Raw genomic sequence first — 26,951 nt, forward strand, 5'->3', positions numbered from 1 at the left:
CTGTATGCGTTTATACGTGAGGATCTCCCTCCCCCAGGAAAGCAGCGGGGCTGCAGTCTCATTCGATCTCCTCTTTACTGTGGATGCCACTGTCACCATCACAGCCACTGGGAGGAGCACACAACTTTAACCCCCTGTGTGCTAAGGGAAAGGGTGGGGGCATTCAGGGCTATAAAACTAGCTATGTACACAGAACATTCTAGGGAGAAAGCCACCCCAAGCACACACGGGCACAGTGGGAATTGGAGTCTGGAGCTCAGTGGGGGACCGTGTGTGGCAGGCAGGTGTATGCACGTGAGGACATGCAGGGGAAGGGCTCGGGAGGTGGCAGAAACATTGCTGGGGCCACCTGCAGGCTTCAAGCAGCTTGGTTGGATGGCCAACCTCTGGGTCCTCCCAGGTTCCTCGGCTTTAGGGGTGAGCCCCAGGTGAGAAACCCCTCCCTCTTAACTTTGACCTTAAACTCAGGGTGGAGGAAGAGACTGTAGGACCAGGTCCCCAACCAAGGGTCCCCTCCCACTACGCCAGATGTGGCGGGTACCTGGCCCCTTCCTAACACTGACACCAGACCAGGGCCAGGGTACCGGCATGGGCCAAGGGAATAAGGCAAGCAGGGGTGTCCACTTGGAAGGCCAGGGCTGTGGAAGGCAGTGAGGGGGACCTAGGACCCCCAGCAGAGAAGTGGCAGCTCTGGGCTCAGAGAGGAAGAATGCCATGGAAACGTATCTCTGGGACACCCTATCAGGGTGGAGACATCCCCCAATCCTCAGGCACTGCCCACAGAGACTGGACCCAGGGAGATCACCTAGGAGTCTCCATAGGGACAGAGATTGGCACTTAGGGGCCATCACAGACCGGTCACCGCGGTGATTTCCACAGAGACAAGAAGCTGGTCATCAGGGAGAGCCTCCCGCAACCTGGGGTGGGGACAGGGAGGGTCACCATGGTGGCCGGCTCCAGAGACAGCAGTCCATCCTCTTGGGTGCAGATGAGTGGGGTGGCCTCTAGCTGACACGGTACGTGGACGTGTTCTTAGGCTCCGTGCTGGGCACACACCAATCACCGGCCTCCTGGATGGTCTGGTAGTGGCGCCAGGCTGACTTGTTGTAGACGGGCAGGCGTTCCACCGAGTCCGTGGACAGGGCCTGAAGGGCATCAGGGTCAGCCTCTCCTGCTTCCCTGCGCCTTGCCCACTCCTCGGCAGACCAGCCCTGCCCCGGTACGCTCTGGTGGCCACTGACTGTGGCCCACATGTTAGCCCAGCCAAGTGCCAGACACTGGCTGAGATGACTAGCCCAGAAAGACCCATGAAAGGGTCTGTCCCTTCTGTGGCTTGCTCCTGCCCATTCAATAAGGCTGCTCACTTAAAGGTCAGGGAGGGATAGGAAGGAGGCTAGGCTCTGTGACCCTGAACAAGGTCACCAGCTCTAGGCCTCAGTCTCCCCCTGAGCTGAATCAGGAGTTCTCTGTGGTTCCCCCCTTTCCTTCTGAGTCTAGCAAGTCAACGGTTCCCAGAACAGGGTCTTACTCATGCAAACCACAGACTCCCTGAAATTGCCTGCCAACTTAGAAGTGCCTGGTGGCTGGGAACTATAGCTTTGCTCTGATTCTCAGTCTGGAATCAGGAAAAGACTGGAGGGATGGAAAAGAGACCTAATAACAGGCCCGACCTATCAGCAAACTCCCCCAGCCAGACCCTGCAGGCAGGGGCCCTTACCTTGAGATAGATGACAGCGTCAGTCCCAAAGCCCTCCATGGAGAAGAGCTGCAGGTCCCCCTGGAAGTACTTGGCATAGAGGCGGGAAATGGGGAGCCCATACCCGAAGCCAGCCTGCAAGGGGGTGAGAAGGGAGCGTGATGAGACACTGGCCCTGGGCTTCCTGGAACTGCAGGGACTGATGTGCTGAGTGAGAAGGGCCAGGCTGGGGTCGTGCAGGGGGACTCCCAGAACTGGGGTGGGGAGGGGACATGAGAAAGGGACAGCTCTGAGGCAAGATGGGGACTGTGGGATACAGGAAATCGGTCTGGCAGAGGGAGGAAGGCTGCGGAGCATGGGGCGGGTGGGGAGCAGTAAGCAGGGCAGGGAGGGGGGCTCGGGACTGGTAGCCAGGGGTCTGGGCAGGTCACGGGGCACCTCTTTGTCTCAAGTTCCCACACCCAGCTCCGCCTACTCTGCTGGGGATGGACAGGGAGGTGTTGGTGAGCTGAACAACTCCAAGAGAGAGTTAGTTACTTGTGGAGAGAGAGAGGGGAAGGGAGAGTTGAGGAACAGTGACAGACAGACACCCACAGATAGGTAGGTAGGTAGGTACAGGCTGGGGAGAGACAGGAGGAGCAGGGAGGCCCAGACGCAGACTCACACACGGCCACACAAGGACGGAGGGACCATGGGAGGTAGGGAAGCGAGAGATGGGCAAGAGTGACAATTTGATAAGGAGACCAGAAGACCAACAGGCATTCTTCAGGAGGCCAGTGCGGGGAACCAGAGTGAAGCCATCTCACCAGTGGGGTTCCCCCGGTGCCAAGCTGAGGCGTGGGGGCCGTGGAGTACATGTAGCTGAAGAGTCGCTCAATCTTCCTCAAGGGAACACCCCCACCTTGGTCACTCATCTGGGGGACATGGGACATGTCAGGGTGTCTCCAGACCTCCGTTTTCTCCACACCGCACCCCTGATCTTCTCAGATCTTCCTCACCCCCAGGGGCTTCCCTTAGCCCATCTCCCGGCAGGAGGGAAGTCTCCACACCACTGCTCTCTGGCCCCCAAAGTCAAGGGTCACTTACTTTGATGGAAAGATCTTCCTCGCCCAAGGCCACCATGACCTTGAGAGGTGGGAGAGTGAGGCTGGATTCATGGCTTTCCACAGTCGCTCGCATGGCATTCTGTGGTGGAAAAGGGGTAAGACACAGTGAGAGCAACCTAGACCTCACCACTCCCACCCCCCACAAAGGACCATCCCCCAGCCTCCTCACCTTGAAGAGTTCAAAAAGCATGTGGTAGAGGTGGGAGGGGACATAGACCATGTGAATTGGCTGTTTGGAGTTGGATGCTGCCAGGGAAGTCCAAACCAAAGATCAGGAAATTGTCAAGAGGTCACCATCCAGCATTCATTCACCAGCATCCAGCACCCAGCACTCAACCACCATCCATTGTCCATCCATCGTCCATCCATCTGCTCATTCGTTCATCCATCTATCCAGCCGTTCAGTGTCCATTCATCCATCTATCTCTCCGTATAATATCCATCCATTATACAGTGTCTGTCTGTCCGTCCAGCCATCCATCCATTCATCAATCATATCCATTCAATATCTATTCGTTCCTCTATCTACCCATTCAATGTCCATCCAACCATCCAATTGTCCCTCAATCTATGCATCTCTTCAAACATCTATCTTTCCCATCTATCCATTCATTCAAAGTACAGATCCATCCTTCCATTCATCCACTGTTTATCTACCCATCTATCCATCATTCATCCACCCAAATAATATCTGTCTATCCTAAATGTAGCCTACTAGCATTCACCTTGATACCAGAATCCCCTGTAGAGCTTTTTCACCCAGGGGAGAGGGGAGGGGACTGCCCAGGTTATTTTGACACGAGCATGCTACTTCCCAAGAATCACTCTATCCTGGAGAGTTTTCTTGGTTTTAGAGACTGAGTGTCTCTTCCTGGTGCCTGGCACAGAGCTTTGTATGTAGCAGAAGCTCAATAAATGTGCAGTGGATCAATGAATGAAGGAAACTCAGGCCCTGTGCTGGGCAGTGGAGACATAAAGTTGAATAAAATTCAATCCTACCCTCTCAGAAATTCAAGTCTAGACAGAGAAACGTACAACTGACTTTCACATTAGGTGCTGTACCCAGAGCTGTGTGCTAGGCCCTGGGCTTGACCCCAGGGATCCTGAAGTAAAGTGGCCTGTCTCTGCCCTTTGGTTTCTGCCAAGTAATTCAAACAGTGCAATTTAGAGGTACGCTTGGGGCAGGCGGTGCCTAACTCTTCCTGGGAGGTCCGGGAAGGCTTTTCAGAGGAGGTGGACTTGAACCGGGTCTTAAGGAAAGACTAGGATGTGGTGGGCAGTGCGACTTCCAGGCACAGAGGCATGAACACCTCAGGTTTCTGGCCCACAGGCCAGGGTGGCTGAGGATCAGGTGGGTGGAGGGGAGGGTGGAGGCCCTGATCCTCCTCACTCCTCCACCTTCAAGGTATTTATCCAGTTCACCCCCTTCTTTTCCTCTCTGCTGCCTTCCCTTCCCCTTGCCTGAATCCGCAATGACCTCCTAACTGGTCTTCCTGTGTCCTCTCCTGCCTCCTCCAACCTCTAAATATCTTTATTTTTTTTCTTTAACATTTATTTGATTGCACTGGGTCTTAGTTGTGGCAGGTGGGCTCCTTAGTTGCGGCTCACTGGCTCCTTAGTTGTGGCATGTGAACTCTTAGTTGCGGCATGCATGTGGGATCTAGTTCCCTGACCAGGGATCGAACCTGGGCCCCCTGCATTGGGAGCATGGAGTCTTAACCATTGCGCCGCCAGGGAAGTCCCCTCTAAATATCTTTAGAATATTACTCAGATCCTGTCATCACCGTGCTTCAAACCTCCAGTGGCTTTCTGCTGCTCTCAAAATCCCAGCTCCTGTCTGTGGTCCACTGGCCCTGCATGCCTAGCCTCTCTCCCACCCATCACCCCTTTAATATCCTAACCCCACCACACTGGTCCTTCTGGACCTTGACTACCCCATCCAAAGTAGGACCCTTGTAGCCATCCTCTTGTATCCATTATTCCCTTTCTTCTTTTAGTAATAGATGCCTCTCTCCCCCAAAGTTTTGACTAGCACATGGCTACCCAGCTAGAGACTAAATTCCCAGCCTCCCTTGCAGCTGGGAGACTTAGGAAAGTGCTATGTTCAGCTCTTGGGCCCTGCCTTCCACATTCTCTTTCCCCTTCTCCAGGCTGGAGCTAAGACATGAGGGTGGGTGGCCAACTTTAACCATTCTACCCTAGGGGCTGGGGAGAGGGAAATCTCTCTCTCAAATTAAACCAGTTTTTGGATTTTGGGAAGACAGCCAAACTGATATCCCATCTAATACACTGCTCCTATCCATCTCTGTCATGTTACCCCATTGTGTTTCCTTCCTGTCACTTATCATGACCTGAAATTATCTTGTTTGTTATTTGTTCATTGGTTAAAGGTCCCATTCCCCAACCTCCCCAGTACGGAGAATGTAAGCTCCGTGGGAACGGGGACCTTGCCTGTTGTGTTTACTGCTTAATAAATATTTACCAGATAAATTAATAATAATAATAATAATACAATAATAGCTCTGCTTCTCCCTCATCCAGGTAACAGTTCATTTCCTGAGTCCCACCTCACTTTCCTCTCCCATGTGCCCAGCCCTTAGACAGACAGACAGGCAGACACACAGCCTCACTCCCTCACCATTGATCTCCTGGATCTCCAGGTCAGGTGAGGCCATGTAATACTTGTCACACAGGAGCTTGGCCATGTCGTAGGCATCTGAGAGAAGAGAGGGGTCATCAGGGAATGGGGTGACCTCCCCCCAGCAGGCAGTCCTCTTGGCACCAACACTGGGCTTCACCAACACTGAACTCATGGGGACGTGGCCCTCACCCACTGGGGAACAGGTCACCGTCTGGCCAGGTAAGATTGGGGGGTCACTGGGGCTCCTCTGTGGGCCAGGCATGGTGGGGACAGCTCACCTTTCACCACCTCAGAGACGCTGCAGTTGGGGTCGATGCTGCCGATGTGTTTGGGGTGGGCTGGGTTGGTGCTGCCGTCAAAGATCAGGGCTGCGGGTGGGAAGGGAGGGCGCGGTTAGCGGGGCCACACAACCCCAGCGCTCCCTCTTCCCCCCCGTTCTCCAGCGCTCCACCCCTACTTCTAACACTTCTGACCCTAACGCTGCACCCCCTCCCCACCCTCCTACCCTCTCTCCCCTGACCCCTGGCCCCTCCAACCCTGGCACAGGCCAGTCTTGGACCTTTGTAGGCCTGAAGCATTCTTCTCAGAAGTTTCATCCCCATACATTCTACATTATATTTATTCTTCTCTTTTGCTATACATTTAAAAATAACTTTTACCTTCTTGTGTAATTAATGACTGGCTACGATTTCTCAACAATCATAGTTAATACTCCTGGAGTAAGAAACACTGGACAACAACCTGTGTCCTAACATAACGAGACTTTTATGAATACCACGTAAAGAGGCGACACAGTGTTGCATTCTGTAAACATCTGAACAGTGAATGGCCCTGCGCCCGCTCACTGTGCTGGTTGATGAGCATGCGGATGGAGATGCGGCTGAGGTAGAAGCGGTCCAGGAAGTACTGGATGTTCTGGTTGGAGACGGGGTCGTCGCCGTAGGCGTCCTTGTACTCCAGCACGCCCTGCGCCATGGTGGGCACCACGTCATTGTGGCGGTTCCGGATGGTGACCAGGGCGTCACTGAACCTGCGATGGGGGTAGATGTTGGCCCTCACCTCGCCCCAGTCCTGGGACACCCTCAGACTCTGCCCGCTTCTCTCCACAGTGCCTTCACCCACTCGACTCTCCCCAGCCCACTCCTCCGGAAGCCCACCCCAAATCTCCCACTGCCTGCCTGACAGCCTGGGAGCTCCACAGGGGCGGGGCCTGGGTCCCCCCGTCAGACTCAGGGCACACCAAGGATCGGGGGCTGTCTGCCCCCTCAGACTGGACACCCCTGAGGGCGGGGCATTTCCTTCATCCTGCTGGTATTTCTGCCCCCGGGGCTGTGGCCCACACCTGCCCTCCCGCCCCCAGCCAAGGCCTCACTCACTGGCTCAGGGTCCGATGGTCCTCAGGGTCCTTGTCCAGGAACTCCATGATGTCCAGGAGACTCTGGACATACCTGTGTGTGGGAGGGGGCGGGGGACGCCTCAGCCCCAGGCCGGGCCCCGGCACACCCGACTCTGCTGACCCTACTTCCGTCCTGTGCCTCCAGTGGGCACCGCCCAGAGCTGGGCCGCGTGGGTTCACAAGCTGCGTCAAAAATGCTCTCACTCTGCTCCCTCCGTACGTGAGTCTCCCCAACGACGCCGCCAAGTTATGCAAGAAAGTCTCTAATTTGTTGCTACCTAGAGCGCCTTTGCTTGATATCCTAGAATAGCAGTCCTCAAAGGGGGTTGGTGACCACCCCACCCACAGGTCTCCAGGATTAGGAGACTGAGGCCCAGACCGGGGAGGAGGCCTTGCCCGAGACCAGCAGTGAGAGCAGGCTGGGGCAAGGCACTTAGCTCCCCAGGGCCCGTCGTGGAAGCAGATCTTAGTGTTTGTCCCGCAGGGTTGTTGCCGCATCCCACGGGCACAGGTGGCAGAGTGGCCAGCCCAGAGCTCTCACAGAGCAGGGGTTCAGGGAGGAAGACGACAGCCTCATACTCCCGACTCCAGGCACCAGGAGCTGTGCAATCTCCTAGGGAACTGGATTTTAAATGGTGGGTGGGAAGGACTTGGGGTGGGGTGGGCATGCCCAGCTCTGACACTGGGTAGGGCTGGAGCCCATGGAGAGCCTGGAGGGACCCGGGCTGCCCAGATGGTGCCAACCTGGAGCCACTGTGCCCCCGCCCCTACTGCGAGGCAGGACGCCACTGCTTCCCTGCTAACACCTCAGCCCCCAACAGCCCATTCTCCTGGGGAAGGCAGAGAGTTGAGCCTCTCTCCAGCAGAAACACTTCCAGCCGGCAGGAAGGAGGGGCCACCGAGAGCTCTGAGGGGGGTAAGGGTCCCCGGGGCCTAACAGTCTCTCCAGAAGAGGCCCCCACCACAGTCAGAAGCATTCCCAGGTACACAGTGCTTTGACCTTGACAGGTAAGAACGGCAGTAATTAGCCCCGTTTCACAGTCTCCTCAACTGAGGCCTGAAGCAGTTCCACAGCTGGGAGGTAGCATAGTGAAGACCGGCCTCCAGCGCTCCTGCCTCTATACAGTGCTGGCTGCTCAAAATGCTCAGCCCATGGGGCCTGCGGTTCCCTCTGCCTGGAATGCCCTGCTCCCTTCACCCACTAACTGCTACTCTTCCCTCTCTTGCTTAACCCAGTAGAGAAGAGGGTAAAAGAGCTAGCTTTGAAGCTGGCTCTGCCGAGTTCCAGGCTGGGTTTTTCCACTTGGAGCTGCGTGGCTCTGGGTAAGTCATGGAACCTCTCTGGGCCTGAGTTTCCTCATCAGAAAAGGGAGGGTTTTGTACCTACTGCTATCACGGCTTTCTGGTGAGAATTAAACGTGATAATTAACACAGCGCCTAGCAAACAGTGAGCATTCTCTAAATGTCTGCTCTTGTTTCGAACAGTGGTTCAGACACTGTCCACGGCTGAGTGCACCCTCTGAGTCCCCAGGTGGCGCATGACACACACCTCCTGGTTGTACTGGGCGAAGACTCTGAATCACGCCACGTTTGAATCTGTCACGCTCTGGACAGCCACTGATGGCAGGACTGGGGCCGTCCTCGCCCCGCTGCTCCTGCCTGCCCTCCCCACCCTGGGCCCAGCACAACGCCTGGCAAGAGGTGGCAGAGTCACTGGTAGGGGGAGCCGAGAGGGCAGAGGAGATCAGCTCCCCCTCAGTGCCCCCTCACTGTCCCCGCAGCCCCGGCAGACAGTCAGAGCGGCCCTCCTTCAGCCTCACCTCGGGCTCCCTGGAGAATAAGAACAGACGACACTTACCCAGTGACCGTTAGAGCTCAGAGTCTACACAGGGTCTCTCGTCTCCCAGCAGCCTTCGTGAGCATGTGGCATTTCCCCCCTTTTTCAGACAAGGAAACCAGCTCAGAGAGGGCAGGTAATATGCGCCAGGCCACACAGTAAGCATTCGCACTGGGATTCCAACCCAGGTCTGTCTGATGCCAAGTCTACACCACATGGCCAAGTCCTCACTGTCTACACCGGTCCTAACAGTGATGCTGATGGTGAAGGCGGCCCAGCATTTACTGGCGCCGGCCTTGTGCCAGGGCTCTGCTCTGTGTTCCCCTACTTTAACCTCCACAATGACCCTGTGACGGGGGGTGAGGGTGCTACCACTAGACCCATTTTACAGATGCGGAAGTTAACATGCAGAGCTGGGATCCTCTCTCACAGGCCTGTGTTACTCCAAATCCCTCATTCCTTGACCATACCCAGGAGAAAGCTTCGTGCTCATGTGATTCTTAGAGGGAGGGGGGATTTGGGAGGAGGACCTGCAAGTATGCAATGGTGGGGACAGGCAGAGAGAGGAGAGGGAGGAGACCAGCTGAGGGGTGGGGGCCCTGGAACCCCTTCCCAAGACCCTGGAGGCAAGCAGAGAGAGCTAGGGGTCCCTGACCAGCTTGGCCAGGAGCGGGGGCAAGGGTAGGATGAGAGCTCTCGCTGCTGGCCCCGCCCCTCTGTGGCTGCTTAATGAACCATAGAGGGCGCTGTCACGTGGCCAGTGAAGCAGAACAAAGGGCACCAGGCTGGACTGGCAATGAGCAGCTCCGCCCGCAGGGCTGTGGGGAGAGCTGCAGCCTCAGGCCTCAGTCTCCTGACTGTGAAGCAGGGTTTAGAATCCCTACCTGCCTCTCTCGCAGGGCCATTCCTTCAGGGCAGTTGTCCTGAGTGTGCTCTTGGAAGGAGGAGGAGAGGATGACAAAGATTGAGCCAGGGGAACCTTGACCCTGGCCTGAAGCCCCCCAAGGGCCTGGCAGACTAGACCTCACCCTTGGGCCAGATCTTGGTCCTAAAAAGGGAAAGACGTTGGGGAGGGAGTGATGCTGGCTCCTGGGCTGCCCACCCCCGAGGGCCAGAGAAAGAGCTGGGCTTAGACACAGGCGGTCTGGACCAGTGGTGCAATGACAGATGCGCAACCTGCCCTGGGCCTGGCAGAGCAGGCAGTGGGGCCAATGTGACGCCCTAGGGAAGGCCTGGCCTGCCGACCTCAACAGTAAGCAAGGCCGCCCAGGACTTCCTGGGTGAGATCTGGAGCTTCCTTCCCCTCCCCTCCACCGAGGTAATGTGGAAGCCCCAAACCCTGCCTTCTGGGGCTTTCTAGCCATTCCAGAGCCCTGGATTTAGGAGGTGGGAGGAGTGGAATACAGGGAGAGGAGGGAGCGAGACAGCGTGTGTGTGTGTGTGTGTGTGTGTGTGTGTCTGTGTGTGTGCGCGCGCGTGGGTGTCGGAATGAGTGCCCGGCAGCTGGGGAGGAGGCGTGTGCAGCCTTGCGTGGGGGCAGAGGAGTGGTAAGCAAGTGTGAGTCTGGGCGCCTGCGGGTGTGTGTGCACCACGTACTAGTGTCCACAGCCGCTGGGGACCAGGGGTGTGAACAAGGCAAAGGCCCTGTGAGGAGGGGAGAGGGGGCAGACGTGTCCTCCATCTATCTGGAAGCTGCTTGTGGAGGGGTGGTGGGCACGGCCCTGAGCCAGGCCGACCTGGGTCCCATTGCTGGCGGTGCCACTCAGGTTCCCGCGTGTGAAGTGGGCTTTGTAGCAGCAGGCGCGGATTAGAGGAGGTGATGCTGGTGGCCGGTCTCCACTCTGATTACATAAGTGGTGGCTGAGGGATTCAATGGCAGGGTTTGGCCCTGGGTGCCCGGAACCTGTGAGGTGGTCATTCTTTTCAAGGACAAGGACTGGGTTTGGGGTCTACATACCTTGCTGATGCAAGGGAAGTTCATAAGAAGGTGCTGGTGATACCCCCTGCCACCCTCTTCCTTACACCCCTGCAAAGGCTCTACTGGTGACAGGAGTGACTCGCTGTCATTTGATTCTAGTCTGCAACTATCACTCAACCCTCCATTTTCTCGAAGTACATCCCCACCGACTCCACGCCCTTCCTCAGGCTGTCTTTCTCTCCTGAGAGGAGGCAAGGTTACCGCTCTGTGCCCCCACAATACTAGCCATCAAACAATCTCTGTAAAGAAAATCTACTTTCCCACTGACTTGCTCTGTGAGCTTAGAAATCTCTGACTCCTGGTCACTGTCCCAGAGTGCGGTTCTCTCCTTTCCCTTCAAGAACGCAGCCTCCAGATCACACAGCCTGGGCTGGAATCCCAGTGGAATACCACTTATTACCTGAATGAGCTCAGACAAGTTTCTTAATCTCTCTGAACCTCAGTTTCCTCATCTACAAAATGGGGATAATAACAAGGCCTACTTCATCAGGTTGTTGTGAAGTTAAATGAATTAATACGTGGACACGCTTAGAACAGCTCCTGATGGCCAGCAGGCCCTCCAGGCAGGTCTGCTTCTGTCATCGTCATCATTATTATTACTACACTGTGAAGAGAACCTCTGCCACAGCACATCATCTTTGTCCTGGAGGTGCTGTTGCCAGAAGCTCGCAGACATCACGCACGCTTAGAGAGTTCCGCGTACTTTCACATCCAGCAGTGGCACCTGACCCTTAGAAACAGAACGGATCCCCATTTTACAGATGAGGAAGCCGAGGCTCAGAGGGGCCGTGTGGTTGGCCAAACATTAAGTGTCTAGCAAGCAGCAAAGCCAAGCCTCAGAGTCAGACATGCCGGCGCCACACCCAGGGCTTTCCTCTACCTTCCAGTCACTTCCAAAACAAGTTCCCACAACACCAAGTCTGTCCGGTTGAAATAATACATCAGGTTTGTTTAGAGCCAGGAATTCTCCACTTGCCCACAGTGATTCCTGCCTGGAACCTTTCCCCAGCTGAATAGAAACTCCATTAGCTGTTGCCACAGATTAACTATTACCTCTGCTCCTACTGATAGCAGGTGCACAGGGCTTGTCCATTTCCAAAGGGGAGATTTTGCTTCTCACTCATCAGACTCTGAGGCTAGTGGGCCTCTTGCCAGGCTCTCTGATATGTCGTCCCCCTCCTCCCCTGCAAACTCTACCCACCTCCACCGCCTCCATCCTCCAAGCTGGCAAGGGGGTTCCCCTGGATAGGGAGGTCTGCCCTCTCTCACAGGCAGCCGCCAGCCGCCTCAGAGAGTCCTTCCTTCCCTCAGACCACAGTCTCTCTTGCTGCAGCTGATGCCCATTCTCTGGAAACAATCTCAGCAGGCGGTCTCTTCAGTGCGTCAGCACACTCTAGCAATATCTTGGCCTGCTCCCCTCTAAGCGAGTCATCCACTGGGAAGTATTCCCTTTTGTCTAACTTCACTCCCTCCTGCTGTTGCTGGACATTACTTCCCAGCTTTGAGGGAAGAATAACGTCAGGCCAAGCCCCCCACACGTATAACTGAGTTTCAGGAAGGGACTCTGTGGGCCTCGGGGGCATCACGGGCAGTTCAGCAGCTCCCTGCCCTCCCTCCCCACATCCCCTGACTCTTCTAGGAACACGGTGTCCAGGGAGGGGCCTGAGAAGCCTTGTCCTGGAGTCAGGGACCAGCTGGAGAGGCGGTCAGGTCACTCAGCTGGACAGAGCTGGAGGAGGGCTGGGCAGAACAGATGGCACCTTCTGTCCCTCCCCATGCCTTCCACACTGCCTGATGGCAGGAAATGCCGGTTGGCTCAGAGGTCTTGGACCTCTAAGGGACAGGGCCCAGCGAGGGGTGACCTTGTTGGGCTACATGCAAATCAGGCTCTGCCCTCTGTCCTCCCATCCACCTTCACCGCTTGCACTAACAGCACTATATCCACAAAGTGAGCGCTCAGATGCCCTAGCCGGGCCCTCTCTGGCCTCTGCACCTTTGCACAAGCAGTTCCTTTGGCCTGGAATGCCCTTCCCTCCCTTCTAGGTCAGGGTTCAGTTAGGCACCCTGTAAGGCCCAGGGACACGTCACCTCCTCTCTGCGTCCATTTCAACTTCCGCACAACTTTCTGATTCAACTGAAATTCACTGTGCATAGATCGTGTGCCTGGTCCTTCCTTACCTTATCCTCATTTAATTAGAATAAGTCATGCATATGCATATTCATGCATAGAAAAAAGCTGGAAGGGCATCAATAAAGGGCACTTACGAAACCTTAACAGTGTTTGGTTAAGGGGTGGAGGGTAGTGGTTGGCATTCCCTTTTATCTACTTTTCTGTGTTCTCCAAATGTCAAAGTGAACATGTCATACTTCTGCAACGAGGGGAAAAAACCCAATCAATGTTATTTTAAAATAATACTTTGCTTTTAATTTAAATAAAACTAACTTTTCAGCAGCTTACTGCTCCTGCCACTATGTAGCTCTTAGTTTGCCCTCTTCTACTCTCCCCGTGAGATCACAGGCTCCCTGAGGGCAGCTGCTGCTACTGTTTCTTTAACCTAACACGGCACTGGGCTCGAAGTAGGTGTGGTTGTCGCGAATCCAAAAGGAAACCACAGCCATACCACACCTGCCACAGCCAGAAGCAAGGGCAAAAGATTTCTGCACACATGCCACTGAAGATCAACCATGATTACGCATTTACATACCCAGTTACAGAGCAAATTCTTGTTCCTTCTTCATGTGACTGGCCTCTGGCTAATGTCATTCAGTTACTTATCCCTGGACAGAATTTTTGAGTAAACTTTACTGAGGATTTCTCTCTGCTACTGCTGCTCTGTGCAATAAACTTTTGGTCTTTGCCCGTCCAAAGCTCTTTGGAGTTGGTACTGTGCCATCTTTGTGTCTATTCGAGTGTTTTCCAACATCCAAAACACGCTGACTTGTTTGGATTATATAATTTGAAGATTAGCTTCTTCCTGTTTCTGCTTCCCACAAAGTTGCTTCAGGTAAATACTATCCAACAGGTGCTAGATTTTCAGGACCAGGGCTGGTGGCAAATGCTGACATTAGCCTGATTTGGGTTTTGGGCTGTGAAAATGATGATTTCCTAGGCGGATCCTGTGTTTCCAGAGAATGGCGGGTGGGGAGTAGAGGGCTGTCCCACAGACACGGAGGCTCTGAGCTTGATCTGAGTCCCTGCTCTGGCCTAGGATTCCCACTTGACCCTAGGAACTCCCCTACCTCTCGGAGTCCCTGTGCCTCTCCTCTTTCCCCACCTCCCTCAAGGTTCCTGGGAGCAGGGGGCATCTGACAATGGGGTGGGAGGTGCGGGGACCTATTCAGGGGTCTCACCAGCTCTGTACCAGCTGCACCGAGGGTGTGCTCAGCACCCGGTCGGGAAGCAGGTTGATCTCTTTCATGATGTTGGCCAGGCGCACAGGCAACTCCTGCCTGAGGAAGGTGAATGAGGTTTTCTCACAGGCATTGCTGGACCCTGGTGGGAGAGGGAAGGGTGAGCTCACAGAGTTACAAAGCACTGGAGCCAGAGGACATCTTGGGGGGGGGGGCGGGGTCAGGTCACTAAATCCTTCATTTCCTGAGGGTTCAGAAGAGAAGAGATGGAGGCATGGGACAAGGAGCCTTTCCTGATCCCTGCACTGACTGCCACACCACCCATCCTAACCCTTAGGGAGGTTGCATCCTCTCCCCACCCCCAGCTGAACCCTGCTTGCCTTCAACCACAGGGAAAAGGGCCACCCTGGGCCCACTGGGAGCTGCCTCCAGCCCAAGTTATCTCACTTCTTCTCCTTCTTTCCTTCCTAGTAGACACTCACTTTGGGGGGGTTGATCCAGGTGGGCAGAAGGGCCTGGGAAATCCATCCCTACCTTGGGATGAGCTCCCCCTGGCTGAGGGGAGCTATGCTCGGACCACCGCAGCTGCAGGGTCCCGGCGTCATCTCTGGCCCAGCTGGTCTTTATGCCCATTGTAGAGCTGCCCCTACGTTAATGCCCGCCCACCTGTGAGGTAGACAGGGCCTGAGAACCGGGGCCCAAATACTCTGATCCTTGGTCTGGCTTGAAAATGAAGAGGGAGTAGAAGACTGAATGAGGCCATGGTCTAGAGTCAGGAGACCTGGGTTCTAAGTCCAGGTTCTGCTTTTAACTGTCATCCAGTGCATCTCACCATCCTTCTGAAGGTCTATTTCCCTCACTGAACTCCAAGTGGGGGACCAAACTCTACTGTGGGCCCCTCCCTGCTGTGACAGTTCTGTTAACTGTGGTCCAGTCTGGACTGGACAGATGCTGGGGGCTGGGAGTGGGCTCAGGAGGCTTTCCTACATGGGGGGAGCTCAAACAGGGAGGGGGGCAGGCGGACAAGTCTTGGGGAACAGGTGCCCTGTGTCCTGGCTGCCACCTCCCCGCCCTGTCCCATCAGTGACAAAGCTGTAACCTAAGCCAGGCTCTGTCTCCTTGACTCTTGAGAGACCTGGGCAACCCCTCCTAATCCCCAGCTGGCACCATAGAAATTCCGTGTGAACAGACAGGGTCCACACAATGCCTCTTTCAGTCCCCACGTTGGCACAGCCTTGCCACCCCCAGAACACTGATGGTAGGCGACCCTGGCCCAGGAACCCAGGGGGCAGCCAAGGATGGGTACAAGCTACCTAACTCCATCTCATGGTGCCCTGGACCCCTGCCCAGCTGGGGTAAGACGGCCAGGCCACAGCAGATTTGATCTGCAAGTGTCCTTGCCCTCTAGGACAGCTGGGGGCCAGCTCCTTCAGAGGGTGGAGGTGTACCGGCCAGGACCTCTCTCCTGTTGACTCATCTGAAAGAGCCCCCTCCCCCAACCGACCCCTCCACGTCCACCCCTGCGCAGGTCTCCTTCCAGATGGCTACACCTCCCAGGGCTGCCTTGTCACTCCCACCAGCATCCTCCTCATTTCCTCTCTGACTTTCACTTTTAGAGTCGCCAGGACAACCCCCAGTAACCCTTTAGTGCCTGGTTACACCCTCCTGCTCCAACATCACCGCCTCACTGCCCCTTCCTCTCCAAGACCCCTCACAAAGCCCGGGAAGACATCTTGGACCCTTCCTTCTCAGTGCCCCCCCTTCCCGCTAACAGCTCAGTCTCTTCAGTCACGGTGCCCTTAACCCTTTCAAGCCCGGCGGCCGGCCCCTTCCTCCCCGTTAACCCTTTCCTGTCTGGACCCCTGCAAGCAAACCTTCCATGTCACTCGGCCTCCCTTACCCTCCGTGTTAATCCTTCATGGCCAGGACTCCTTCACTCCACCCCCACCCCCCGCGGGCCCTCGCTGCCAGCCGCCTCCTGCCCACTCGTACCGAAGTCCAGAAACTGCTTCATGGAGAGCGGGGACGGGGAGAACTTGCTGAAGTGCTCGATGTACTTGGGCGCCCCTGCCAGGGACGCATTCTTCAGCAGCGCGCGGACCCAGCGCATGGCGGCAGCGGCCGCGCCTCCGGCTCGTGCTCCGGTCCCCGCGCGGGCAGCGCTGGCGCTCCGTTCGTCCCAGGCGGGCCCAGCGTCGCAGCAGCCGCCTACTCCCCACCCCTGCCCTGGCGGGGCTCCGAATCCCGGCCAATCGGCTCGTCGCGGCGCCCCGACGTTGCCAATGGCGGCTCACAAACAACTCCCGGAGAGCCAGTAGCCTCTCGCCCCGGCACGTGGCTGCCCCTAGGCCCGCCCCCTTAACCCGTTGTTTACCCTGAGAGGCCTGGTGTTTTCAAGAGGCCGCGCCGAGGGCCCGCCTCCCGGGCGTCACCACGCGCTTTCCTCCTCCCGGCCTAGCCCGGGTTAACCCCTGCCTCTGCTCCCCAGAGGCCCGTCATTCCCTTTCCTCTTACACTCCTTCCTTTCCCCGCTCCCTCCCTGAATCTCCTTCACTTGCCTTCCCTGAGATTGTCCGGGTAGCTTTGAACGCATTCCTTTCCTCCCAAAGGGGTCTGATTCACCTGTCCCGAATTGCACACACCTGCTCTCCCTCAGGGGTCTGGTGGGTTTCCAGTCCTGATGAGTGACTCAGACTGTGAATGTTTGCTAACTCCGGGTTCGGGATGCAAGCCCACGCTAATCCCTCATATAGACGTGCAACCCACCCACTTCCACAAATATCCAAGAGCTCAGGAAAAGGCGGCATTTTGCTTTTCCAGTTAAAAAACACCCAACCCCCTAACTAACAACGAACTTTTCAGAACACTTTTATTTTATTACTCCCTACTCATTTGACCTGAGACAGCAACCTTTTCCGCACTGGGCTTCCTTAGAGAAAGGTCCTTGAAGGTGATTTGTGCTGGAGGCCGAGAGCACACCCTTGCCCAGCAGCCCGGCTCTCTCGTGGGAACATAGCGCGCCCTCTTGTGGTCGAACGCGGTAAGTCCTGTTCCCCCCACCCCTCCCACTTGCCCCTTTGAGGTGTTTTTCACCCTTCAGTCCTTGGCTGGCACTCACCATGTGCCTAATAGGTGCTAGGCTTATACGCTGGGAACGGGAAACATAGACAGGATTGGGACATGGTCTTTTCCCTTGATTATCTCATTTCTCAGTTTGAGAGCTGCATAAGTAAATAATTAAATAGTTATAACAGAATGCAATTACAGCCAATGCAGAGCTATGTGCAAGGCTTCACAATGGAAGGGACTCTCTTAGCTGAATGAATAATAACCTATGTGCCAGGCACTGTTTGCATGCATCATCCCATTTAATTCTCCAGACAGCTCTACTGTGCTACTATTATCCCCATTTTATAGATGAGGAAAGAGGTTCAGGGATCATTTTCAACTGCAAATCTGAAGGTGTTACTTCTCTTGCTCACAGCCTTTTGATGGCTCTCCACTTCTTACTGGAGCCTTTCTAGCTCTCACATGATCTGATTTGGCTTAACTCTCCAGCCTCATCTCTCCACATTCCCCTGCTCAACTCCCAGCCATACTTATCTACTGCCTTGAACCAGCCTCCAATCTCCCCGCTGTTGCACATGCTGTCTCTTACCCATGGATCATTCTTTCTTCTCACTTTCACCTACTCATTCTTCAGGCCCCTGACCCCCCAGGCTGGGTTATGGGCTCCCTCCAAAAGTTCCTTAGGCCTCCTGATCTAGCACTATTTTAGCTCTTACCACACCAAGTGGTAATCATCTGCTGACTCATCTGTCTCCCCAACTAGACTTCAAGCTCCACGAGGGCAGGGCTGTATTGGTCTTATTCAGCACTCTGTCTCCAGCACCAGGCACAGCACCCAGCACATTGAACGGAAAAGACGGAGAAAAAAGAAGTTGGGGTCACCGGGAAGACAGGCCACAGAGGTATCAGGGAGGATCACTGAACATCCCTCAGGCTAGCAATTAGGTCATTGACGATGTTGGTGAGTTCAGTCTTCAAGTTGCCCAGAAGAGTGTATGAAATACTATATGTAAAAAGCCAAGCCCTGTGCCTGGCACACAGTAAATAATTAATAAATAGCAGCTATTACTATTATTATCAAAATTAAAGTAACAAGGAAAAGGCCATGACCTCTGAGGCTACATGTAAGCGACAGAAAGAGATTTCCCATGATTGTCCCCTTAGAGCTGGACTTCCATAATGGGGCTCTGAGCTTGGATTAAATTCCTCCTGCAGAGATTGCTGAAGGGTGGTAATGGGAGCGGTGTGGTGTGGTGTATCAGTCAAGCTAGGTTAGGTGATGGGAGGTAACAAAACCCCCCAAATTCCCAAATTTCCCACTAAATGTACAACGTGGGTTGGTGGGGGGCTCTCAAGGACTCAGACTGACAAAGCTTTATCTCAACACAGGCTTCCACAGCAGCAGAGTTAGGAGAAGCAGAACTGGGAGAGTCTCACCCAGCAATTAACTGTCTCAGCCCAGAATTGATTCCCTTCCCTCTGGCAGACAACTCATTTGCCGGAATGGCCTCACATGGCCTCATCCAACCACGAGGGCCCAGGAAATGCAATCCAGCCCTGTGGCCAGAGAAGAGAATGCCCTTATGAGTTTTTACTGATATAAAAGCCAAGACCCTCTTCTGAAACTGTTCGGAGGTGCTGCAGCTCCAAGGAGCTCAAGAAGCTTGGCATTATAAAGGGTCCTTTTCTATAAAGTGGACATTGCTGCATCTCTGCCAGTATGTTTCTTTCATGAAAGGGTAGCTGCACCAGTCCTGAAAAATGACTGCTTATTCTCACAACTGTGTGTGTGAGACAGACGGTGTGTTCTTATCCAAACAGGTGCTCACAGGAGGTGGGGGGCTGGGCCTGTGAAGCTGGCCAGAGGGATGTGGAGATCCCCCTTCTTTCTTCAGCAGGAAGTGGTTGCAAAGGACTGGACCGAGCTGCACGGAACTCTGCTCAACCTGAGCTGGGCTTTGGCAGCCCACACGTGTATTATTCCTGGCCCAGTGAATAACCCAGATTCTGGAAAACAAACTGAGTTCTCCGGTTACTGGTTCTGAGAGCTCTGGGTAGGGGCTGGGGTTTTCCTGGAGGAATTGGACATTTCACTGTCAATCAGTGACAGATCCCAGCACAGAAAGTGAGGGGGTGGGCTCTGGTAGAGAGTGGGGAGGGCAGACAGCTGGCACAGGAAGGCAGACACGTCAGGAGGAGCCCGAGACAGCGGCTGGGTCTGAGGGCTCTGAGTAGCTGAATTGAAGATCTGCCTCTAGGCTTCTCTGGGTAGTAATTTCCGGCCTTCTTTCTTGCCAAAGGTCACCGCCTTAGGGACAATTAACAGAAGGACCTGTGCCACAATTTAGGACAACCTTAGCGCAGAGGAGGCAGCGGAGAGCTTGACCCAGTGCTGTGGCTGTGGACTCAGGACAGGAGCACGTCTGGAGGAGCTGCCGCAGACTAGGGCTCCAGGTACTCCTGCCCAGAGGCTAGGACATGGATACTATGACCTTTCAGTTTTTCCGGGCTTGGGTCACTGGTCCACCTTCTGATTGACTCATCATGGTACCTAGGGCTGGCTGTGGGGAAACCGAGGCAGTAAAGCAGGTTCTTGTCTGAATTTAGCCACCAGACGAGGGCTCTCGGCTCTCCACCCGTACACCCAGCCTCGCTCCACCACTACCCGGGACTACCTGCTTCTACAGCAGAGTAGCTTCCTGCCTCTTCCAGACCCTGCACACCACCACCTCTTCCCCAGGCCCGGCGCACTGTCCACCAAGAAGCCATTTGGATTCCATCCAGTCTACTCAGGTCTTTTCTCTCATCTCATGTTCTGGATCTCAGTTATGTGACCATGACCATCCCTTAGACTGGGACACCCCTGAGAACAGGAGCAGGTATCTCCACCATAGAGTTTCACCCTCCCAACCTCTAAGAGCCCTGCACCTGGCTTTGTCCACCTGGGGGTCAGCTAGGTAGCATGATCCGTCAGACCGAATGGCGTTGGTGAGGCATGGGGGTGGATGGAGGCAGATGCAGCGTGTACGAACTGGGAGCTCTTTACTGGCTGCCGTGAGAAGCCTATGTACAAAGAAGGCACAAGGAGGGGGAGGGAGCTCCCCTGCTACAGTACCATGGAAGTGGGGAGGGGTTGGGGAGGGGGCCTTCCAATAGGCAGGGGTCAGGAGAGGTTTTCTGGAACCAGCCTCAACTTCTAGAATGTGCCACAGGGGAGAAGGCAGGGCTAACCTGGCTCTGAAAGCCAAGGGCAGCCAAGAGCTCCACTTCTAGGTCTCCAACCCATGGTCAGTGGGGGCAGAGTGGGGTCTGGCTGATGTGGCATCATGGGGCTCCCTCCCTGTTCTACATTCAAGTGTCGCTCCCTCTGTGATCTTGTGGGGGTCCCTCCAGGCCAGGATGGTAATGTGGGTGAAAAGTGGTATCTGCTCTGTATCCTTCCAACATCTCCTTGGCCCAGGACCAGTCAGTCCCCTCTTCTGTTGAGGATTCCATCGTGCTCCCAGGGCAGTCCCAGCACAGTGTGTCCTGGCTGCCTAGCACTGTGTCCATCTTTGTTTCTTAGGGCTGAATTTCCTGCTAGTGCATGGAATGGCCATGGCTGAGGACAGAGGTTTCGCAACGATTCATGAAAGAAAGCCATCCTGGGGACCTTCCTTCTACTTCCTTCCGCTCTTGGGTCTGAGCATGCCAGGTCCTGCGAACACCCCCTTGGACAACCTTAGGCAGGCTCCGACTCTCTGGCATGGGTACTGGGAGCTGCACCGGGGGCCTGTCAGTAGTTTTCATCTTGAGGACAGAGTCAATCCAGTGACTATGGCTCACGATGGGTCCAGTGTGAACAGAGAAGGTGTCACCACATTGGGGGCCTCTTCCTCCTGGCTCTGGTGGAGGCCCTTTGGCTTGGTTATGGCACAGGCAGAGGCTGGGACACGCATGTCCATGCACCATCTGGGGTGCACAAGCACACTCCACAAGCAGTGGGACCCATATGTGCTCATATGTGTCCAGGGCACAGGGCTGCGGTGCTCAGCAATGCAAGTTCCACGGCCCCAGCCCTCCTTCGGGGAGAAGGCCATGGCCGGACGGCACGTGCATACACTTGAAGAGGTGTGTGTGCCCGAGCCTGCTGGTGCCAGCCAAAGGCAGTAGCCCCTGTGGACTGTCAGGGCATAACTTATGATAAATAGAAGAAGGGGACACTAGGGGAGCAGGGGTGGGATCAGGGAGGATGTCAGTAGTATCGGTCCCGAGTCTGCCAGCTGGTCACCCAGTGCTTCTTGGTGGGCGGGGTACTCCCTGGAGGTGGGTAGCGCTCCTCCTCCCGGATCCGCACCCCGTGGTACTTGGGCATGATCCGGTAATAGCGGGTCCGCTTAAAGAAGTCACACTGGAGAAGGGGAGAAGAGAAAGGCCCTTAGCATCCAGCTTTTGCGCCAGTGGGAAGATGTGCCCAGCCCCTTCCTTCCCCACCCGGAGGTCCTCAAAGCCAGGACCCCTACCCAAACACAATGCCATCTCCCTGCGCTGAGACAGGGAGGGCAAGGTTCCCCATCCCAGGCCCCAGAGGAAGGAGGAGTTGAGGAAGGCAGAGAGGAGAGGGAGAGGCAGATGGAGACAGAGGGGCAGTCGCTGAGACTGCTGACGGAATGGCTAGGAGGGGTGGTGATCTACCCTGACCACAGTGTCGGGAGGGGTCAGTTTGTCACCCCAGGGGGCTCCCAAGAGGAAAAGGGCTGGTTCCCAGAAGAAGGACTCTACTAGTCCCCTCCTTCTCTAGAGGTGGGGATGGGGGTGTGGAATCACTCTGAAGTTTGTCTTGTGGCCTACAAAGATGGGGCCTAGCCTTGGCCTTGACCCTTTTCCAATCCCCAGAAAGCAGAGGGGGCACAGGGAGGGTTTTATGGTTCCCTCTTGGGGGTCCCAAGTCCTTGAGGGGCTCAGTGGGGAAGCTGTTGAGAGCAGACACCCCGAGCTCTCCCAGGGTATGGAGAAGGAGGCCGACAGAGTGGCCTGTTCTTTGTGGTGGTGCTGGGGACAGAGTGAAGTGCAGAGAGGGCCCATAAAGGAAGAGGAGCAGATAGGACAGAGTCAGAGGCCCCAGCCAGCTGGGGGCTTGGGGGAAGGGGCCCGGAGGCCGCGTTACCCAGGCGGACCAGGGGCGGGGGCTGCCCCGCTCAGTAGTCGTCCGTCAGCCTCTCTGTCTCTGATGGCTGGCTCTTCATCTCCGCCTTCTGCCTCTTAGCTTCGTACAGGGCCCGAGTGCGGGCTCGCTTGAAGAAGCCGCACTGCGGAGGGGAGGAGGTGGGGAGGGGCCATCAGGGGGGGCTGGGGGGTCCTTGCCAGCAGCACTCATGAACTGGAGCTTAGGGCTGGGGAGCCCGGATGCCTGGGTCCCAGCCCCAGCTTGGTGATGTAGCAGGAGCCAGAGCTCCTGGTTCCCCTTTCTGGCTTGCAGGTCCCCCCATTAACCCAGGCAGGAGCATCCTGGGTGAGATGAGGATGGGGCAGGGGGTGCGACTGGGAGCTGGGAAGAGGTAGAGGGGACTTGGGGGATGGGGGGTGAGATGGAAGTGAGGACTGAGATGAAGGGAGAGTTGGTGAGGGTCTGCTGGCAGGAGGTCCCAGAGTGGGCGTCCCAGTGGCGGGCTGGGTGTCCTAACCTTCCACAGCAAGAGGATGATCAGCCCCAGCAGCAGCAGTCCGGCACTCACAGCCACAAGCACCAGCCACAGCTCGATCTCGGCTGGCAGCTCCTCCACCAGGTCAGAGTCAATGTCCACGGAGAACTGGAGGGGGTGAGAAGGGGCTCAGCCTTGTATCCATGCCCTTAGGCCCAGAGCTCATCCCTGCTGTTCCAGCTGGACCCAGGACCCTGCTATTTTTTTTTTTTTTTTAAGTTGTACATATTTATTTATTTTCAAATTTTTATTTATTTATTTATTTTAAACATCTTTATTGGACTATAATTGCTTTACAATGGTGTGTTAGTTTCTGCTTTATAACAAAGTGAATCAGCTATACATATACCTATATCCCCATATCTCTTCCCTCTTGTGTCTCCCTCCCTCCCACCCTCCCTATCCCACCCCACTAGGTGGTCACAAAGCACCGAGCTGATCTCCCTGTGCTATGCGGCTGCTTCCCACTAGCTATCTGTTTTACGTTTGGTAGTGTATATATGTCCATGCCACTCTCTCACTTTGTCCCAGCTTACCCTTCCCTCTCCCGGTGTCCTCAAGTTCATTCTCTAGTACATCTGCGCAGGACCCTGCTTTTTGATCTACTGCCAGTAGGGGGCACTCAGGGACTGGAAAAGCCCCTGCCCACCCACTGACAGCCGCCGATTCGTCCATCCTCCCCTTTCTCCACAGGAGCAGCCTCAGATCTGGGAGGCAGCCTGGAGTCTGGGTTTGTGACCCACACATCTGGGCTTGGGTACCAGCTCCATCCTTCACAAGCTGTGGGACCTTGGACAAGTAATTTCACCTCTCTGAATCTCCATGTCATGCTCTCTGATAAGGGGATCATAATGCCTACCTCATAATACAGTAGAGAACCAAAAGTAAAACCAAAAGCATGGGTTCTGGAGCCAGACTACCTGGACTCAAGCCCTAGCTGTGTTATTCACTAGTTGTGTGACCTTGGGCAAGTCACTTAACCTCTCTGTTGTTCATCTGTAAAATGGGGATTATGCTAATAATACCTACATCAGCATAGGTTGCTGGAGAGGATTAAATGTGTTTAATATGAGTAAACTGCTTTGAGCAATACCTGGTACACAGCAACACTCCATAAATATTTACAAAAAAACAAAGAGTGCATAGCCTATAGTACAATTTTTTTCTTCCCCTACAATGAAGATATATATATATAATATATATATTATTATATATGTTTTATAATATGAAGTTATTTCATATATTTTAAATATACATTTATATATAGAAAAATATTTTTTCTGACGCTACATTATTATTATTTCTTAAAAAGTTATTTTGATTATTTTTTTAAAAAGATAACATGAAGAAAATTAAAGGTTCCCAGTAATTTTACTCCATAGAAAAAGCTATCTTCAACATTTTGTTGAATCTCTTTCCATATATATATATATATATTTTTTTTTTTTTTTTTTTTTGGCCGTGCTGTGCAGCATGTGGGATCTTAGTTCCCCGATCAGGGACTGAACCTGCGCCCCCTGCATTGGAAGCGTGGAGTCTTAACCACTGGACCGCCAGGGAAGTCCTCTTTCCATATTTTTAAACGTATGTGTTAAACATATATATTTTTTCTCCCACATAAATGGGATCTGTGTGTACTCTACCCACTCTTCTGCGACCTTTTTCATTATCTTTCGATGTCAATTAATAAAGATCAACCTAATCTCTTCTGATGACTGCATAGTCATTGTAGGAAATGTGCCATAATTTATTGAACCAATCTCCTACTGAAAGACATTTAGATTGTTTCCAATCTTATGGCATTATAAACAATGCTTTAAAAATATCCCCATATATTTATGTTTGCAAACTTGTCCTATTAGCTCCTTAAGATATATTATCATGTGCAGGATCAAAGGAAATGTGCAATTAAAAATTTAATAGATATTGATAAATTCATCTCCAAAAAGAATCCATCAATTTATATTCCAATCAATAGCATTTCCTTCTACCTCATCAGCACCGGACAGCATTATTCTTTTTAATATTTTCTAATATGATAGGAAAAAAATCTTATTGCTATTATTTTTATTTCTTTACTATTGAATTGAACATTGGTATTTCACTCTATGTACACTGCCTGTTTATCTCTATGCTGCCCTTTATCTTTACATATTAAAAATATGTCTATCAATACTTTGTCATGTATGCTATAAACTTTTTAAAAAAGCAATATATCATTTGCCTTTTTAGTTTCCTTACCATCTCTTTTGCTGTACACAGATTTAAAATTTCATATAGTCTCTTATAACTGATTCACTTTGCTGTACACCTGAAACTAATACAACATTGTAAATCAACTATACTCCAATAAAAATTTAAAAAATAAAAAATAAAATAAAATTTCATATAGTCTAATTTGTCAAATTTTTCCTTTGTGACTTCTGGGTTTAATAAAATAACTCCCTTTCTCCATAATTAAAGATTATTATTAAATTATTTCCTGAATTTTCTTCTGGTATAATAGATTTTATTTCCTGTATTTAAATATTTAATCTAACTCAAATGTGTTTTTGTTTATGGTGTGAGGCAGGGGTTTGCCTTTACTTTCCAAATGTGTTCTCCCAATACTACTTGTTTACCTTTTTCTCCTGATTAAAAATGCCATCTGTATAATAAAGTAAATTTCTATCCTGTTCCATTGATCTTTCTGGCCCTTCCTATACTACCTTAATTTATTTTAGGAAATGTACCATAATGTATTTAACCAAAACTTCATTCACCTCCTATACCTATCCCCTTCATATCTCCACTTATATCCTTTTCATAACAAATTATTAGCAATTTTGTCATATTTATTCTTCCGTATGTAACTCAGAATCAAGTTTGGGAACTTTCTTTTCAAGTTTCCACAGAGATGGAACATCTTCACAGAGATGTCGTGCAGATCAAATGAGCTCAAGCAGAGGTTCTCAACCCTGGCTGCACAGTAGAATCACTAGGGGGTACTTTTTAACATACCAACACTGGGGTCCCACCTCCACAGACTCAGATTTCATTGATCAGGGGTGTAGTCCAGACACCAGAAGTCCTCCAGAGGATTCCAATGTGCTGCCAAGATTGAGACCACATAGCTAAAGCGTGTGAACGTGCTCTGAAAAGATGCCCTGTTCTCCCATGCCCTGGCCAGGCGCTGCTGTCTCCTTAGCACGATCACTCACCCGCACCGTCTTGTTCTCCATGTTGATGGTGGGGACGCTGGTTCGCAGGAACAGGGTGGCCCAGCTGGCTACCCTGACTCGGTCAAAGTCTTTGTAATCCTGGAGGGAGGAAGGATGATGGGTCAAAAGAAGCAGCTGAAGCCCCTCTGAGCCTCTCTCCTGACCCTCCCTCAGGGTCAACAACAACCCCCAGGACACCATCCCCCCATCCTTAAGCAGCACCCAAAAGGACCTGACACCAGGCCTCTCCTCCACACACGAACACACGTCATTCATTCATCTGTGCGTCAGGTCCTGTGCTGGATGCTCGGGACAGCAGAGACAATGAAGGTCACAGTCTAGGTCCGGCCTGTGGGCTAAATCTGGCCCATGACCTGCTTTTGTAAATAAAGTATTTCTGGCACATAGACACGCCCATTCATCTATGTATTGTCTGTGGCAGCTTTGTGCTACTATGCAGAATTGAGTAGTTGCAACAGAAAGCACGTGGCCCACAGAGCTGAAAAGATGTTTAATCTAGTCATTTACAGAAAAAGTTTGGTCTAGGTGGCACGAGATGGCTGGCACTGCAACCCAGAGCAGAGCGTGGTAAGTGGCATGCGTGGTTTCTGAGAAAGTTCTGTGGGTGTCCAGAGGGGAGAGGTCATTTTCAGCTGGAAAAGTCAGAAGAGACCTCGCTGGTGGTCTCTGAGGGAGACTGTGAAGCCTGAACAGAAGTTTACATGCAGAGATAACAGAGGGGAGCTGGCATCCAGGGGGAAGGAACAGCATGGGCTAAAGCAGGGAGGTGGGAAAGTAATGGACACGTGACAGAATAATGGACATGTGAGAGAAGGTCATCTTGGCTAGAGACAAAATTATGTCATATCCCCCACACAGATGCACAGACTAACACTGACACAGCACACAGTAACAGGTGCACAACCCAGCACGTATCAATCTCCATGCAGTCACTGACACACACTCGGGCACACACATGCACTCTGGCCTCATCCT

At 53.3% G+C, this 26,951-nt stretch overlaps 2 protein-coding genes across 5 annotated transcripts in view; both read right to left on the reverse strand.

Annotated features, from left to right (window-relative positions):
• Window positions 1–56: 56 nt before the first annotated feature.
• PDK2 (pyruvate dehydrogenase kinase 2) lies at window positions 57–16,217 on the reverse strand. Of its 2 annotated transcripts, none has more exons than XM_082441744.1 (11): window positions 15,998–16,217; window positions 14,006–14,147; window positions 6,820–6,891; window positions 6,289–6,473; window positions 5,722–5,811; window positions 5,441–5,518; window positions 2,972–3,048; window positions 2,783–2,881; window positions 2,503–2,610; window positions 1,718–1,831; window positions 57–1,145 (listed from the first exon to the last, which is right to left on the reverse strand). In XM_082441744.1, the coding sequence occupies exons 1-11, from the start codon at window positions 16,113–16,115 to the stop codon at window positions 1,005–1,007; spliced, it is 1,224 nt and encodes a 407-aa protein (XP_082297870.1). In that variant the 5' UTR covers window positions 16,116–16,217; the 3' UTR covers window positions 57–1,004. The 2 variants fall into 2 exon arrangements, with proteins under 2 accessions (XP_082297870.1, XP_082297869.1); XM_082441743.1 differs by lacking the exon at window positions 15,998–16,217 and adding an exon at window positions 14,540–14,707.
• A 3,882-nt stretch (window positions 16,218–20,099) lies between these two features.
• Window positions 20,100–26,951, reverse strand: part of ITGA3 (integrin subunit alpha 3) — a 29,590-nt gene continuing 22,738 nt past the window's right edge. For 2 of the 3 annotated variants that reach the window (XM_082441725.1, XM_082441724.1), the window contains 4 exons: window positions 25,956–26,054; window positions 22,738–22,863; window positions 22,221–22,362; window positions 20,100–21,464 (listed from right to left, as the gene is read on the reverse strand). In XM_082441725.1, the coding sequence (XP_082297851.1) occupies window positions 22,252–22,362; window positions 22,738–22,863; window positions 25,956–26,054 (336 nt within the window). In that variant the 3' untranslated portion in view covers window positions 20,100–21,464; window positions 22,221–22,251. The remainder of the gene's footprint in view (window positions 21,465–22,220; window positions 22,363–22,737; window positions 22,864–25,955; window positions 26,055–26,951) is intronic. The other variant, XM_082441726.1, reaches the window with a different exon arrangement.

Source organism: Balaenoptera physalus, assembly GCF_965194825.1.
Source record: "Balaenoptera physalus genome assembly, chromosome: 20".
NCBI classification, from domain to species: Eukaryota; Metazoa; Chordata; class Mammalia; order Artiodactyla; family Balaenopteridae; genus Balaenoptera; species Balaenoptera physalus.